The sequence below is a fragment of the Pelodiscus sinensis genome, chromosome 6, assembly GCF_052426305.1.
Source record: "Pelodiscus sinensis isolate ZL-2025 chromosome 6, ASM5242630v1, whole genome shotgun sequence".
In the NCBI taxonomy this organism is placed as follows: Eukaryota; Metazoa; Chordata; order Testudines; family Trionychidae; genus Pelodiscus; species Pelodiscus sinensis.
Window position 1 is genome coordinate 23,587,281 of NC_143057.1, and position 14,392 is coordinate 23,601,672.

The 14,392-nt window shown below is 41.6% G+C and overlaps 1 protein-coding gene across 5 annotated transcripts in view; it reads left to right on the plus strand.

Annotated features, from left to right (window-relative positions):
- FREM1 (FRAS1 related extracellular matrix 1) overlaps positions 1 to 14,392 on the plus strand; it is a 118,409-nt gene that overhangs the window by 27,160 nt on the left and 76,857 nt on the right. For all 5 annotated transcript variants that reach the window (XR_012904626.2, XR_001367860.4, XM_006117829.5 and 2 more), the window contains exons 6-12: positions 465 to 788; positions 3,298 to 3,406; positions 4,300 to 4,431; positions 10,691 to 11,035; positions 11,345 to 11,487; positions 12,798 to 12,994; positions 14,264 to 14,354. Coding sequence is in view for 3 of the 5 variants with exons in the window: in XM_006117829.5 (XP_006117891.3) it covers positions 465 to 788; positions 3,298 to 3,406; positions 4,300 to 4,431; positions 10,691 to 11,035; positions 11,345 to 11,487; positions 12,798 to 12,994; positions 14,264 to 14,354 (1,341 nt within the window). In the remaining 2 variants the exon portion in view is untranslated. The remainder of the gene's footprint in view (positions 1 to 464; positions 789 to 3,297; positions 3,407 to 4,299; positions 4,432 to 10,690; positions 11,036 to 11,344; positions 11,488 to 12,797; positions 12,995 to 14,263; positions 14,355 to 14,392) is intronic.

Below are 14,392 nucleotides of genomic sequence, written 5' to 3' on the forward strand. Positions count from 1 at the left end.
ATTGCTTCTCATAAAACCATACAGAAAAGAGACAGAATCACCAGGCTGGTGAAAGGGGCTGCCTGGGGGCATGCCCCCCCATCCAGGAGCCTCCCACCCCTCGGCACCCTTTAGGGAGTGCTGAAGATCCCCCCCTCCCTGATTTGGATGGAACATTTCAGGCTGTTTCCCTTTGTCAGGGAGAGAGGAGAAGTGCACAGTTTGCTGCATTCCTCGCTCTGCTGAGAAGCGCCGGGAGCAGATGCCAGTGACATGGACCCCTCCCCTTGCAGGGCAGCCTGCGTACTGAACCCCCTCATCCCCAGCCCCACCCCAGAGCACTGATTTAAATGAAACATGTACATTTTCATTTCATTGTCTAAAAAGAAATGTAATTGAGTCAAGGGCCCAAGCAACGCTGGGTAAATCTAGTCTAATATAAAATTTGAACTATATTTTGTCCTCGCTTTTTTTCCCTTTCATAGACAGAGCATGCCTGGCTCCCTGTCCGAATCAAAGGTGCTGTTCCCAACCAAATCCCCAGAGCTGCCTTCATATCTATGTTCATCCTGGAGGTGGACCAGTTTATTCTGACCTCCTTGACAACAACAACATTGGATGCCGAAGACAGTGAAACACCCAAATCCCTGCTAGTGTTCAACATTACCAAGCCACCCTCCCAAGGCTACATCACTCATCTGTTAGACCATACCAAGCCTATCACCTCCTTTACATGGAAAGATCTCAGTGAGATGCTTATAGCATATCAGCCTCCAAACAACAGCCACACAGAGAGGAGGAATTATGAGGTAACAATGGGACAAACAGAACCTTTTATTTCCCCCCCTCTAGCATTCAAAAAGTTACAAAAAGCTATGTTCATTTCTAAGAGGTTTCTATGAGCAAAATTCATTTTTAATTGACATGAAAAATACCTCACTAAAATGGGAAGTATGTTTTAATTACATACCTTGAAGGCTGATTTCATTAGTGGTAGGACTCCCAGGAGAAGAATCTTGTGACCCTGGTGAGCTAAGATAAATCCACTAAAACATCCCCTCAATCTACTGTAATGCTCAACCTTGACTGACAAAAACATATCACTTAAGGGATCTTATTTCTCTACATTCCTGCCCATTGAGCACTGACTTCCTCACAGACATTTTTCATGAAATTTTATGCCTGGTTGTGCAAGAGCCATATTCTCTGTATCTACTGGAGTCACTAGTATCTACTGTAATTTGCTTCTGCGGTCTAGTGCCATTTATACACAATAGGCCTGGTTCTGATCTCATTTGCTTGTCTTTCATATCTTGTAACCCCACTGTCTACACCAGGGCTGGGCAAAATATAATCTGGGGGACAGATTCAGCCCAGGAGAGCCTCAGCCGGCTCCCTGCCTACTTGCCCTCACCCCTGTTTGGCACTCAGAAAAGCCAGGCTGCAGAGCCATGTGTGCATCTCTGAATGCTGAAAGCCCAGGGAAAGGGGGAGGGAGGGAAAGAAGGATTCTCATGCTGGCCCCACTCCCACAAGCTCCCATTGGCAGGTTTCCAGCCAATAGCAGCTGGCTGTTTGCAGGACAGCAAATATGGCTCTTGTAGCTGCTCTAAGCACAAACACGGGAGTGGAAGGCAGGACTCTGGCTAAAGAACCTGCTGGTCTGCTGGCTGAGAGCCACCCAGGTAAGGTCTCCTAGCCAGAGTCTGCCTCTGGCACCCCAGCCCCTCCCTCCCCCTACCCTCTGCCCCCTCCTGCACCCCTACTCATGTACCCTGAACCTTCTGCAGCCCTGCTCCAGCCCCCATACACCTTCCCAGATACTGCATCCCCTCCTACGCCCCTGCTTGGGGTCACAATCCCCTCCCAGACCTTGCAACCCAATCCACTGTCTCTGGTCATAACCCAAATCTTTGCACCTCCTCCTGCACTCCTTCCCCAGGTCACAACTCCCTCCCAGACCCGGCACCCCTTTCTGCACTTCTGCCACAGGTTACAACCTCCTCACAGACCATACACTCCTTCCTCCTACACTCCTCCTTCCAGGCCAGAAACCTCTCCTGCACCTGGTAAACCTTGTTGCATGAGGGATAAGGGATGGTTCGAAATAGCACATCATTTCGAAAATTGGTCCTGTGTAGAGGCGCCAAATTTCAAAATAAGCTATTTTGAAATAGGTTCAAAATAAGATACGCAATTTGTGTAGTGCAAATTGCCTATCTTATGTTGAGTTTAGGGTGCTGTGTAGACTCATCTTAAGATTAAACATATTTTACATTCTAATGAAATTGCACATAATTTCCAACACTACCCATTTTCAACATACCCATGTGCTCCTCACTTCAGGCCTGTGCCACTGGGTTTTACTTATTCTTTTATGAAGTCTTCTTGATGCATTATTCTTGATATAAATAAACATTTGTGGTTTCAAGTGTTATAGAAATGCAACGTTAAATATAGTACACTAATAGGAAGGAGAAAGAAAGAAGAAGAGGTGAGATAGGAAAGAAATTGTGTATTTTCAGAAGTTGAGATCTAGGCAGATGGCTGCAGGTGGCAAGATATGCAAAAAAGGACTCATTCTAACAGCGTTGAGGTATATGAAGATAGGAAGTCAGTGGCAAAAGAAGTGGACGAAGTAAGTAGAGATACAAGGTCCATGCAGTAAAATAGTATAGTAGCTTAGTCTGCTCCCAGTCGACAAATAGGGCCTGGCAATTTTAGTTCAGGGACTCTCACAGGAGTTTAAGCAGGAATAGCAACTTCCCAAGGAAATTAAATATCTGCCTGCTGGGCACATCTTTATTAATCCCTGGAAAGTGTTTATGTTTTTAAAACTTATTTTAATTTTTATAGCTCATGTACTTAATTTTCCCCAGTTTTTATTTATCGTATTATGCTTGACAGACTTATAAAGCGGCAGCTGAGCAAGGAATGTACCCCAACGCTTCTTTTACTATTGCAATATCCATGTGTAAATGCATAGTCTACTCTAGTGCAAATTAAAATGTATGTCTTTCCTGTTAATTTATATAAATTTACAACTATATTAATCTTATTTCCTCTGCATTAACTGTAAAGAACACAACATAGGAAGCCAGAACTATAAGGTAGTACGGAAAACTGGGAGGGATGCCTTTAGTGACATCATGAACCACTTGCGATTTATTCCTTTGGTTATAATATTATCAGAATCTCTTGAAGTCTATAGAGCCTTATCTTTCAATTATCTGCATGCTGCATATATTTTGTATGCACATAGACAAAGGTATTTCAACCTTTTTTTCCCAACAAACGATATGCCCTTTTATATAACAGATGGAGTTAGAGGTTCATGACTTTTACTTTGAAAGGAGTTTACCAATGACTGTGCATATCTCCATCAGAACCACAGATACAAATGCTCCTCGGGTTTCATGGAATACAGGTGAGATGGAATTTCACTGAATGAATTCTGCTACAGAATGTATGTTTATGCAGAGATGGGCTGAAGGGACAAAGTTCTGGTCTCAATCGACAGTCTGAGCAGCCCAAAGTTCACGGCTGTGTAGCTCTGAGTCGGAGTATGTTTATTTGTTTCCTCCTCTCTATTTTTGTGTGATCCAGTCATAGAAGCCAGAATAAATGTCAAAACGAAGCAGAATGAAAACGCAGAGTAACAGAAGAGGGAAATGGGGACATGAGAAAAATCAAGATATTATTTAGGATTGACCTCTGAAAAGATGGAGAGCATAGGGTGTGCAGATTAATATACAAGGTGCAGAGGGAATGATATGGGAAACAAAATGGGTGGAAAGGCATTTAAAAAAAAAGTGGCAATAAGTAAGTAGTAAGTCATGACTAACAACTTAGAAAAGCCCAAGGATCTGTGATGTGGGAGGATCACATATAGGATCTTACATTTAGGGGCTATGGAAAATTAAGTGATAAAGTAATAGAAAGGGATACAGAAAAAGAAGACTGGAATTTGACTGAATGATGCACATTTAATTCTCTGTAGTAACTCAGAGCCCTCCCCATCTAGTACCCTATCTCTGGCTGTTCGAGATATTTGCTGCTAGCAATCACAGATCATGCTCTTGTACATGGTCTCGTTATACCATCCCCGCCAGAAACTTATCAAGATCAATCTTGAAGCCAGTTAGGACTTTTGGCCCCAGTGCTCTCCTTGAAAGATTATTCCAGAATTCACTCTTCTGATGATTAGAAACCTTCATCTAATCTCAAGCAGACTGGTTAACTGGTTAAAAATATAGTTTAACATTTTAAATCGGATTTTTGTCATCTTTACTGTCTGAAGCAATTCTTTGTTCTTTGAAGGCCTGGATCTCCTGGAAGGGCAGTCCCGACCAATCACATGGCAACAGTTTCAAATAGTGGACAATGACAACATCGGGGGTGTTCGCTTGGTCACAATTGATGGCTTGCAGCACGGACGGCTGACTGTAAGAGGTAAATTGCCATTTCTTCTTTAGGGATTTGGAAACAAAATGCTTATTGTTTGATCCACTAAAGGGGGAAAGCACAAAAGCATTTAGGCCCGTAGCTCCCATTGAAATCAATGGGAACTGTATGCCGAAATTCCTCTGAAATCCATTAAGTTACACCATTATGAAACCAATGTCTCTGGAAAGAGAATAAGGCCCAAAGTGTCTTTATGCTGTTAGTAGAGAAGAGTAGTTTTCACTTTTGCAAAAATGTTGTATACATTGCAAAATGCGATGTACATTAGGAAAACAAAACCATGGCTAGTTTGGAGCCAAATCCCATATGGTTTGAGGAAAAGGTTAAGGAAAAGATCCAGTCTTTACTTATTTTGGTATAAACAGCTGCTTAAGTTTATTCACTTTTGCTGAATTTATATATAATACTATAAAAATACAGTAAATGAAAAAACTCTGTAAGTGGTTAACTGCAAAGATCTAAGCAACTGAACAGTATCTGGTTATGAAGATCTTGATCTTGAACTGAGGGTATGTCTACACTACAGTGCTAATTCGAACTAACTTAGTTCGAATTAGTTAATTCGAACTAAGCTAATTCGAACTAACGCATCCAGACTAAAAAACTAGTTCGAATTAGCGTTTTGCTAATTCGAACTAGCATGTCCACATTAAGTGGACCCTGAACCGGGGTTAAGGATGGCCGGAAGCAGTGCCGGCAGGGCATCAGATGAGGACTTAGAGCATGGAGCTGCTGCCTCAGGCTAGCCGAGGGCTGTGCTTGAAGGGACCCGACCCCCACCCCGGACAGACAGTTCTCAGGGGTGCCCTGCTTGCAAAGCAGTCCTGTCTTGGAGTGCCCTGAGTGCCCACACTGGGCACATCACAGCACTTAGCCATCAGACCGGCTGCACTTGCCACAGGCTGCCATCAGGGGAGAGGGGGCAATTGGAGGGCTGCAGGAGAGCTTCCACCCCCAGAAGCCCGCAGAGCCAGCCCAGTCCTCCCCATCGGGGGTTCATACCCCGTTCCTCCCTCACCTCCTTCCACTTACCATTCCCTAGCCCCCATTCCTGATGTACAAAATGTGACTTGTGGTCAAAAATAGAATCTCGCTTTATTGAACAAAACTCGGGGAGACTAGGAAAAGGAGGTGGGAGAGGGGAAGAGAGAGGGTGGGAGAGGGGAGGGCAACTAAAATGATCAGAGGTTTGGAAGAGGTCCCATATGAAGAAAGGCTAAAGAGACTGGGACTTTTCAGTTTAGAAAAGAGGAGACTGAGGGGGGATAGGATAGAGGTCTATAAAAGCATGAGTGGGCTGGAGAGGGTGCATCAAGAAAAGTTCTTCATTAGTTCCCATAAAGAAGGACTAGAGGACACCAAAGGAAAGGAATGGGTAGCAGGCTTCAGACTAGTAACAGAAAGTTGTTCTTCACAAAGCAAAGAGTCAACCTGTGGAACTCTTTGCTGCAGGAGGCTGTGAAGGCTAGAACTAGAACAGAGTTTAAAGAGAAGTGAGATAAAGTGATGGAGGTTGGGTCCATGGAGTGGTATTAGCCAGGGAGTAGGAGTGGTGTCCCTGCCCAAAGTTTGTGGAAGGCTGGAGAGGGATGGCACGAGACAAATGGCTTGGTCACTGTCTTCGGTCCATCCCCACCAGGGTCCCTAGGGTTGGCCGCTGTCGGCAGACAGGCTACTGGGCTAGATGGACCTTTGGTCTGACCCAGGACGGCCATTGTAAGCTCAGGGCTCAGGGTCGGGGGTCTCAGTGGACCACCTTGATTTTCATGCACACCTGCTCCTGGGTGGCCAGGCTGGCAGCTCTCCTGCCCTAGGCGGCCACTTTCCTGTGCCTAGTGCGGAGGTCGTGGACGAGGTCCACGATGTCCACACTAGACCAGATGGGTGCCCGCCTCTTGCGGTCCCGGGCAAGCTCCCGGGAGCCACCAGCCTGGTCCCGGGAAGAGGGGGAGGACTGGGGGGCATCGGGTGGCTGGCTCGAGCCATGCCAGGTGCAGGGTCTGTTAGTCCAGCCCGTGCCCCTTTAAGGGGTCCGGGGCCGGGAGGGGGGCAATACAGTTTCCCTGGTGTTGGCCAGAGTGGCCACCAGGGAAAGCTGGGGAGGGCTAGCCTCCCACTAGTTCGAATTAAGGGGCTACACGCCCCTTAATTCGGACTAGTAAGTTCGAACTAGGCTTACTCCTCGTAGAATGAGGTTTACCTAGTTCGAACTAAGCGCTCCGCTAGTTCGAATTAAGTTCGAACTAGCGGAGCGCTAGTGTAGCGCCTATCAAAGTTAATTCGAACTAACATCCGTTAGTTCGAATTAACTTTGTAGTGTAGACATACCCTGAGGGAGTAAAAATGCGGTACTGCTGTGCATGGATTTATTTTGTCCCTATTTGTCAAAAGCACACTCAATGATGTCTTCTGTTGTACTGAAACAAAATACAGGACTATGTAGCACTTTAAAGACTAACAAGATGATTTGTTAGTCTTTAAAGTGCTACATAGTCCTGTATTTTGTTTCAGCTACACCAGACTAACACGGCTACATTTCTATCACTATTCTGTTGTACTAACACTATTTTAAGAGACGTTTTTGTTACTTAACTGTTTTGCTCCCTCTGCTGACTGGCCACTTCTACAGCTATTGAATAATAATAATACTAAGGTAGAGGCAGGTACTAAGATGTTGGTATTTTAAAACAATTATGTAAAAAGAGGTGAATTCAGTGATGCTGGAACAATTTTTAGAGTGAGGGTATTGAGCTGCACTCTTCCGCCTTACACCATTTGCACCCCTCAACAACCCAGCCACGAACCACAGGCAGAGCCCAGGATGCAGGGCTAACAAATGAGGTCCCAGGGGCTGCAGCTGCCAAGAACCTTGGTAGCAGCAACGCCCCTGGTAGCTGGGACCCCAGGGCTGACAGCAGAGCCTACAGGACCAGTGGCAAGGAGCCGAGGTGGTGGCTAGGACCCCAGTGTGGGGCACAAAATTTGAGTGATGGTGTAGCACTCCCTGCATTGCTACTTCCCATGCCTATGGGGGAATTTAAGCAACTAAATGATATCTCAATAAACTAGTCACTCAACCTGAGTAAATGTGACCTAGTTAAAATGTAATTATTTTCTTTTGCCACTTATGTACTAAAGATGAAACTAAAGAACAGTGGCATTTGCTAAGGACAGCTCCTACATAACTATATATCATTTAGAATCCAGAGTTTATCTAATGTAGATGAAATTTTTTGTCTAAACTCCTTTACAGTATTGCTGTAAATCAAGTCCAAACGTGGCTTTTTAGGGTGCTAATCTTTCATGCAGTGAATGTTGCTTAATAACAATACAACATTCCTTAAACATTATTTGTAGCAGAAGAATAGTTTTATTACTTTAAAGACTTATGGGCCTAATTCTTTATCTCATTTACACCTTTTCACATTAATGTAGCTCCATAGATACATACAATCAGAGTAAGGTTCCAAAAAGCTGTTAATGTAGTTTCTTTGGAGCCAAAAGAGACATTATCAATATAAAAATCATACACTTAAAAATCCTTCCCTCTATTATTGTAACAACTTTGATTATAAAGCAGATCTTTCACATTCTTTCAAAGTGATTTTTCTCTAACTATGCAGTGTTGCTATTTATAATGGTTTTTACATTTTATTTGGCTTGGCAATGAAGTGAGACTGCTCCATTTCACTTTAATTGTGATTGTCAGTTGTACATTTTGCTATTTATGCACTCGCACAATGCTGTTCTGTTTGGGAAAATATTTAAAGAAAAGAAATTCATCCCTATTGTTCAAATAAAAGAAAAATCATTAAAGTCTTTTTAAAAATGTTGTTGAACTTGCATATGTGCACAGATATAAATGATTTCCGAATACATATGCATAAGACAATAAAGTACATATTAAAAGAAAATAGGAAACTCATAGGGGCTGTTTATGGAGCAAAGAAAGGCTTCTGAAGCCAGGGAACTGGTATAGTCCTTTGGCATAATAGGTGGGATAGCTGTTGAGAGAGAGACTCTGTAAAGGGATTTTGCCCCTTGTGTGCACTGTAAAGCAGTGCTGTAGGCAGCTCTCTCTGTACAACCATACAAGAAGCTTTCGGTGGATCCAATGACTGTACACTTATTGGATTCACAGCTGTGGTGGACAGCCTTCTCCAATACGGAATTGCAAGACCAGAAGTACTTTTGCAGCTGTGAATGGCTGTGCTGGTGCTCCATATCCTGGGAGGAGGAGGCTAATTCGGTACCTGTGGAGAACCTGCTCTAGAGTCAGAATTTGACTTTCAAGGCATTTTACTTAAATGAACAGCTGTGTCTGAGCATATAGTGCTAAGTACAATGGAGGCCTTTTCCCTGTTTGAAATATCTAGGTTCCAAATAAATAATAATTATAATTAATTATTGTGGACGTGATTATTGAAAATGATTAGAGGGCTGAGGTACAAGACTTATAAGGTGAGGCAGAGAGAACTGGAATTATTTAGTCTGCAGAAGAGCAGAATGAAGGAGAATTAGATTGCAGCCTTCAAGTATCTGAAGGAGGGTGTATCCCAAAGTGGATGGAGCCAGGTTATTCACAGTGGTGGCAGATGATAGAACAAGAAGCAATGAGTTTCACGTTGCAGGTTGGACAATAGGAAACATTATTTCACTATGAGGGTGGTGAAGCACTGGAATGGGTTGTTTAGGGAGGTGGTGGAATCTCCATCCATAGAGGTTTTTAAGGCCAGGCTTGACACATCCTTGGCTGGAATGATTTAGTTGGTGTTGGTCCTGGTTTGAGGAGGGAGTTGGGCAAGATGACCTCTTGAGCACTATTGCAACTCTAATCTTCTGTTCTGTGTTACTTTTGGCTTACCATAAAATGTTGATCGGTAATCACAGAACATAGATTCTTTGGCCTTGACATTAATTTTGAGTGATGCTTTAAGAAACACTGAAGTCAACAAATGATCTATACCCATGTTGGACAGCTGGCAGCCCATTAGGGTTCTATGTGCAGTATGCAACACATTTTGTTTATCATTGCTTATGCATAGGGTTACCAGATTATAGTTTCTGTCCATATCATTTTTTTCATACCAGTATTACTAAAGTGCCATGCATGTAAAGCAAGGGCATGTGAAGTGAGGTGTGTGCTGATTGTATACAACATTGACTGTAAAAGCTGTGCACTCCCTCTGCCTACAATCAAAGAAGTGTAATTTAATTGGCACACCCCACAAATTCTAAGCATGTAAGCGCAGTTAGCAAAACTACCCTATTCCAGGTATGACAGGAGGAGGCCCACTGAGATGAAAGAGGGTTACTCATATAGAATGGGAAGAGACTGTCTAGGAAGGAGTACTGCAGTAAGGGATCTAGGGGTCATAGTGGACCACAAGCTAAATATGAGTCAACAGTGTGACACGGTTGTAAAAAAAGCAGATATGATTGTGGGATGCATTAACAGGAGTGTTGTGAGCAAGACATAAAAAGTGATTCTTCTGCTCTACTCTTCACTGATTAGGCCTCATTTGGAGTATTGTGTCCCGTTCTGGCCATCACATTTCAAGAAAGATGTGGAAATAATGGAGACGGTCCAGAGAAGAGCAACAAAAATGATTAAAGGCCTAGAAAACATGAGCTATAAGGAAAGACTGAAATAATTGGGCTTGTTTAGTTTGGAAAACAGAAGACTGTGAGGGAACATGATAGCAGTTTTCAAGTATCTAAAAAGGTGTTACAAGGTCGAGGGAGAAAAATTGTTCTCCTTGGACTCTGATGATAGGATAAGAAGCAATGGGCTTAAACTGCAGCAAGGGAGGTTTGTACCTTAGGAAAAACTTCCTAACTGTCAGGGTGGTTAAACACGGCAATAAATTGCTTAGGGAGGCTGTAGAATCTCCACCCCTGGAGATATTTAAGAGCAGGTTAGACAGACATCTATCAGGGATGATCTAGACAGTGCTTGGTCCTGCCGTGAGGACAGGGGACTGGACTTGATGATCTCTCGAAGTCCCTTCCAGTTCTAGTATTTTATGATTCATTCAGCCCACTCACTAGCACTAGTCTAGGTTACTCATCACTTGTCTATACGACAATTCATATTGTGGGGAGTTTTGTTTACCATGAAAGTTATATAACTGTTCGAAAAATATATAGCTTATTGCCTGTGTTGGCCCATGTTAATATTTTAATATTAATATTTTAAAGACTGAACTACATATCTTTGAAGCATCTTTTTTCCTTGTTTTGACAGGAGGGAAAGGATTCATGTTCATGGTCTCTGACCTTAAGGCTGGGGTTGTTCGCTACCACCATGATGACAGTGACTCTACAAAGGATTTTGTGGTATTTAGGATCTTTGATGGCCACCACAGTATTCGCCATAAGTTTCCAATCAATATCCTGCCTAAAGATGACAGCCCGCCTTTCCTCATCAGCAACATTGGAGTTGAACTATATGAAGGGCAGACGGTTCTGATCCAAGGCTCTATGCTTCAAGCTTCTGACATGGACTCCAGTGATGACTACATATTCTTTAATATTACCAAACTACCACAGGCTGGAGAAATCATGAAGAAACCAGGACAGACCCTTATAGGTAACCTAAGAAATCCACAGCAAGATGATTTTTAGATACTTTTTGTTTGTATAAATTCACCTTTCCCTCCTCATCAGTGGGGTTCAGATCCATCAGTAAGGATGCTCTTACGTTGTATTAGTATTATCTTACATATTGAAGAATTATGAAGTTATATCAAAGTTTTTATTAAGGAGTTTTCAATCAAGAAGAGAAACTGTATAATTGGTCTCTCCCTTATGAGGATTGAGATAAGAATAAGTTTTATCAATGAATAAAATTATAAATAGTTCTATGAAATGTGTTTTCTTTTATTCTTTGATTCAACAGGCTATCCTGTTATTGGCTTTCTTCAGAGAGATCTGTTTAATGGACTAATTTATTACCGTCACTTAGGAGGAGAAATATTTGAGGATTCCCTTGAATTTGTCCTGTGTGATAGCCATGACCCTCCCAATCTCTCAGAGCCACAGGTAGGATTCATTGCAGCATGTGGAGTAAATATCAGGACACCAGCATACCTTCCTATAATGGATTGTTGAAAACATTGTGATTTTTTTTTCTTTCTAATAGTCGGTCTTAAAGTTCAGTATAGGATGTGAAAACCAAGCTGGATCCTTTACCAATAATAAAATTCTCCAGACCAAATTCTCCCCTTGTTTATAACTCAGTAACTCAATTTTCTTTAATTTTTGTCTGATAGAAAAATACTGCCAGTTCTCAAAGACATTAATGGAGATTGTATCAGGTGTTGACAGGTCAAATTCATTCTAAGGGTTAGATTCTCAGTTAGTACTAACTGGCAGTAGCCCCTTTTAAGTCAATAGATCTGCACCCATTTGTACCACATCTGGATTGATCTGACTGAATTTAATGTATTTTTTTTATTTTAGAGGCACACTGCCAAGATTTATAGAATTAAAATTTGCCTTCCTGAATATTTATGGTATATTTTACACGAGTCCATCAGTTATTTTTCTATACAGATTTTTTAAAAAATAGGTTCAAGGCCTTCCTATCTTTAAAAAATATTTGAGCCCCAGAGCTTATGTGCAATTCTACAGTAGCAAAATGGTGTACATTGTAAGTACAGCCGGTTAGAATTTTTTCTCAAATGTGCTTTTGATGGAAAATGCTATTTTTATCTACATTGAAACATTTGGGAAAATATTACCATTTTGAATTCTTGCTTCAAAACCAAACACATATTGGAATTTCATTTCTTATTTCCAAATTTTCATTTCAGAATTTTTAAAAATTATGTTTTTTAAAAAGTTTTTTAACGTTATATTAATTGTATTATTTTACATTATTTCATGATAAATAAGTAGTTCAAAAATGAAATAAAATAACAGAATATATAAAATCATTAAGGGCAGCTGATACATACTACTATTCTTTTTTTAAAATATCTTGTCTTCTGTCTCTGGTCTGCATAAATTTTCAAAAATATTTGTTTTGGTTCCAAATGAGAAAGAACCAACTTTTGAAATGGCAAGATTTCCCATGCACTAGAAATTCTGAGTTTTAACCAGCTCTAATTGTAAGCTCCTCAAACAAATAATAAGGGAGAATAACCAATATTACAAGTGTATGCATTTTGCAGGAAAAATCGAATTGGAAAATGTACTTCATTTTGAAAAGATTTGTTCAAATATTTTAAATCTGACCTAAATAAACTCTGGGGGGAGGGTTTCTTAAAGCATAATTCTGAGAGTTCTACAAGCAATTAGTATGTTTCCAATACTCTACCAAGCCTGTGATATTTTTCTGTATTCTTTAGGTGATGATAGTTCACATTATTCCTGTGGATGATCAGCTTCCAAAAGAAGCTTCTGGAGTTACTCGTCAACTAGTTGTTGAGGAAACTAAGATAGCTCATCTAACTAAGAAACATCTCCATTTCATAGACATGGAAGCACAAGAGAGGGAACTCACCTACATAGTAACCACCTCTCCATTTTTCTCTTCTACTCATAGGTATGTGAGAGTGAATGTACATTTCTCCTCACAGGAGAGGAGCAGGCATCATGTTGATGGCAAAGTAAGACTGTTGCCATGGTGCACACACACATGTCCCCAATTGCGCATGCGTGGGCCTACCTTTATGGAGCTAGTTGAAGGATTGGGATCTACTATATTAATAATCATGCAGGTCAAAGTCTAAAACAGGACATATGGGGCAACATTAGGATGTTAAGAGAGAGAGAGGCAGAGAACAGACAGACGCACATGCTTTTTTCCCCCCTATTTTTGATTGAGTTTACCTTGTGTTTCACTGTGGCCCACTGGATGGTTCCTAGCACCCACAAATTTTATGCACAGTGAATCCTTATATATATGTGGTGAGTGACATTTTAGCTAATGCACCGGGGTGAACCAGGGACATCCAGAGCTAAAAACATGAGCTACCACAGGTTGAGCTGAAGCGTCAGACTGTAATAGATTCTTATCTTTATGAATCAGGCACAGAGAAGGATTTGTAACCTACACTCACCAGAGGGTAACATATTCTAGATATTTTGCCCATTTGGTGCGTTACCAGTACTCTCCCCAATTTACCCAGAGGAAGGAGTTTTGCTTACTACTGCTGTGTGGCTGAGGCAGAGGATCATCACATTTTTGTACGAAGCCAGCCAACCGAGAACCAGTCTGCAATTTTGTAGAATGACTACCTGTCAGGTAGGCACATGGTTAACAGCGTTGAACAAGACAGTGGGCTAATCAGAAGAACCGCAGCTGAATCCCTATGGTGGGCCGAAGAGAACTCAGAAGCCAGGTGCAGAGAAAGACAGGAGGGATGTGGGCCTTTTAATATGCATATGTGATGTGAAGTCAATATACTCAAGATCATAAAAAGGGGAAAAAGTGACTCCAAACTATTCCATACGGTGTGAAGGAGATCTTGCTAATAACTGTAAGAATGTGAAGAGCTTATGTGATCTTAATAAAATAATGGCAGAAGTTGTTTGCAAGAGGTTAAACAGAATAGACTGTAGGGGTCATGTTCAAGCTCCCAAAGCAAATACCGGTAAATAATGAAGTCTCTTTGGAAGGGATTTGTGTGTGTATATAAACATTAAAATAAGAGATTTGTAAGTTTGATGCACATCATTTGACAAAGTCAAAGGATTAGGAAATATCATACGTAGACAGCGGAGACAAAAAATATTTTTGCATAATTATCTTTTCTCCTGTTTTAGAAGTTTTGCAAGTCAGCACATAATGTGTGTATGTGTCTTTGTACAGCCCCTCCGATGCGGGGAAGTTGTTTATGATAGACAGCATGCCAAAACCAATCAAAGATCCTGCTGCTCCAGCATTGAGATCATTCACTCAGGTTTGTTGCTTAATGATACCATACTGGAACTGGACCTG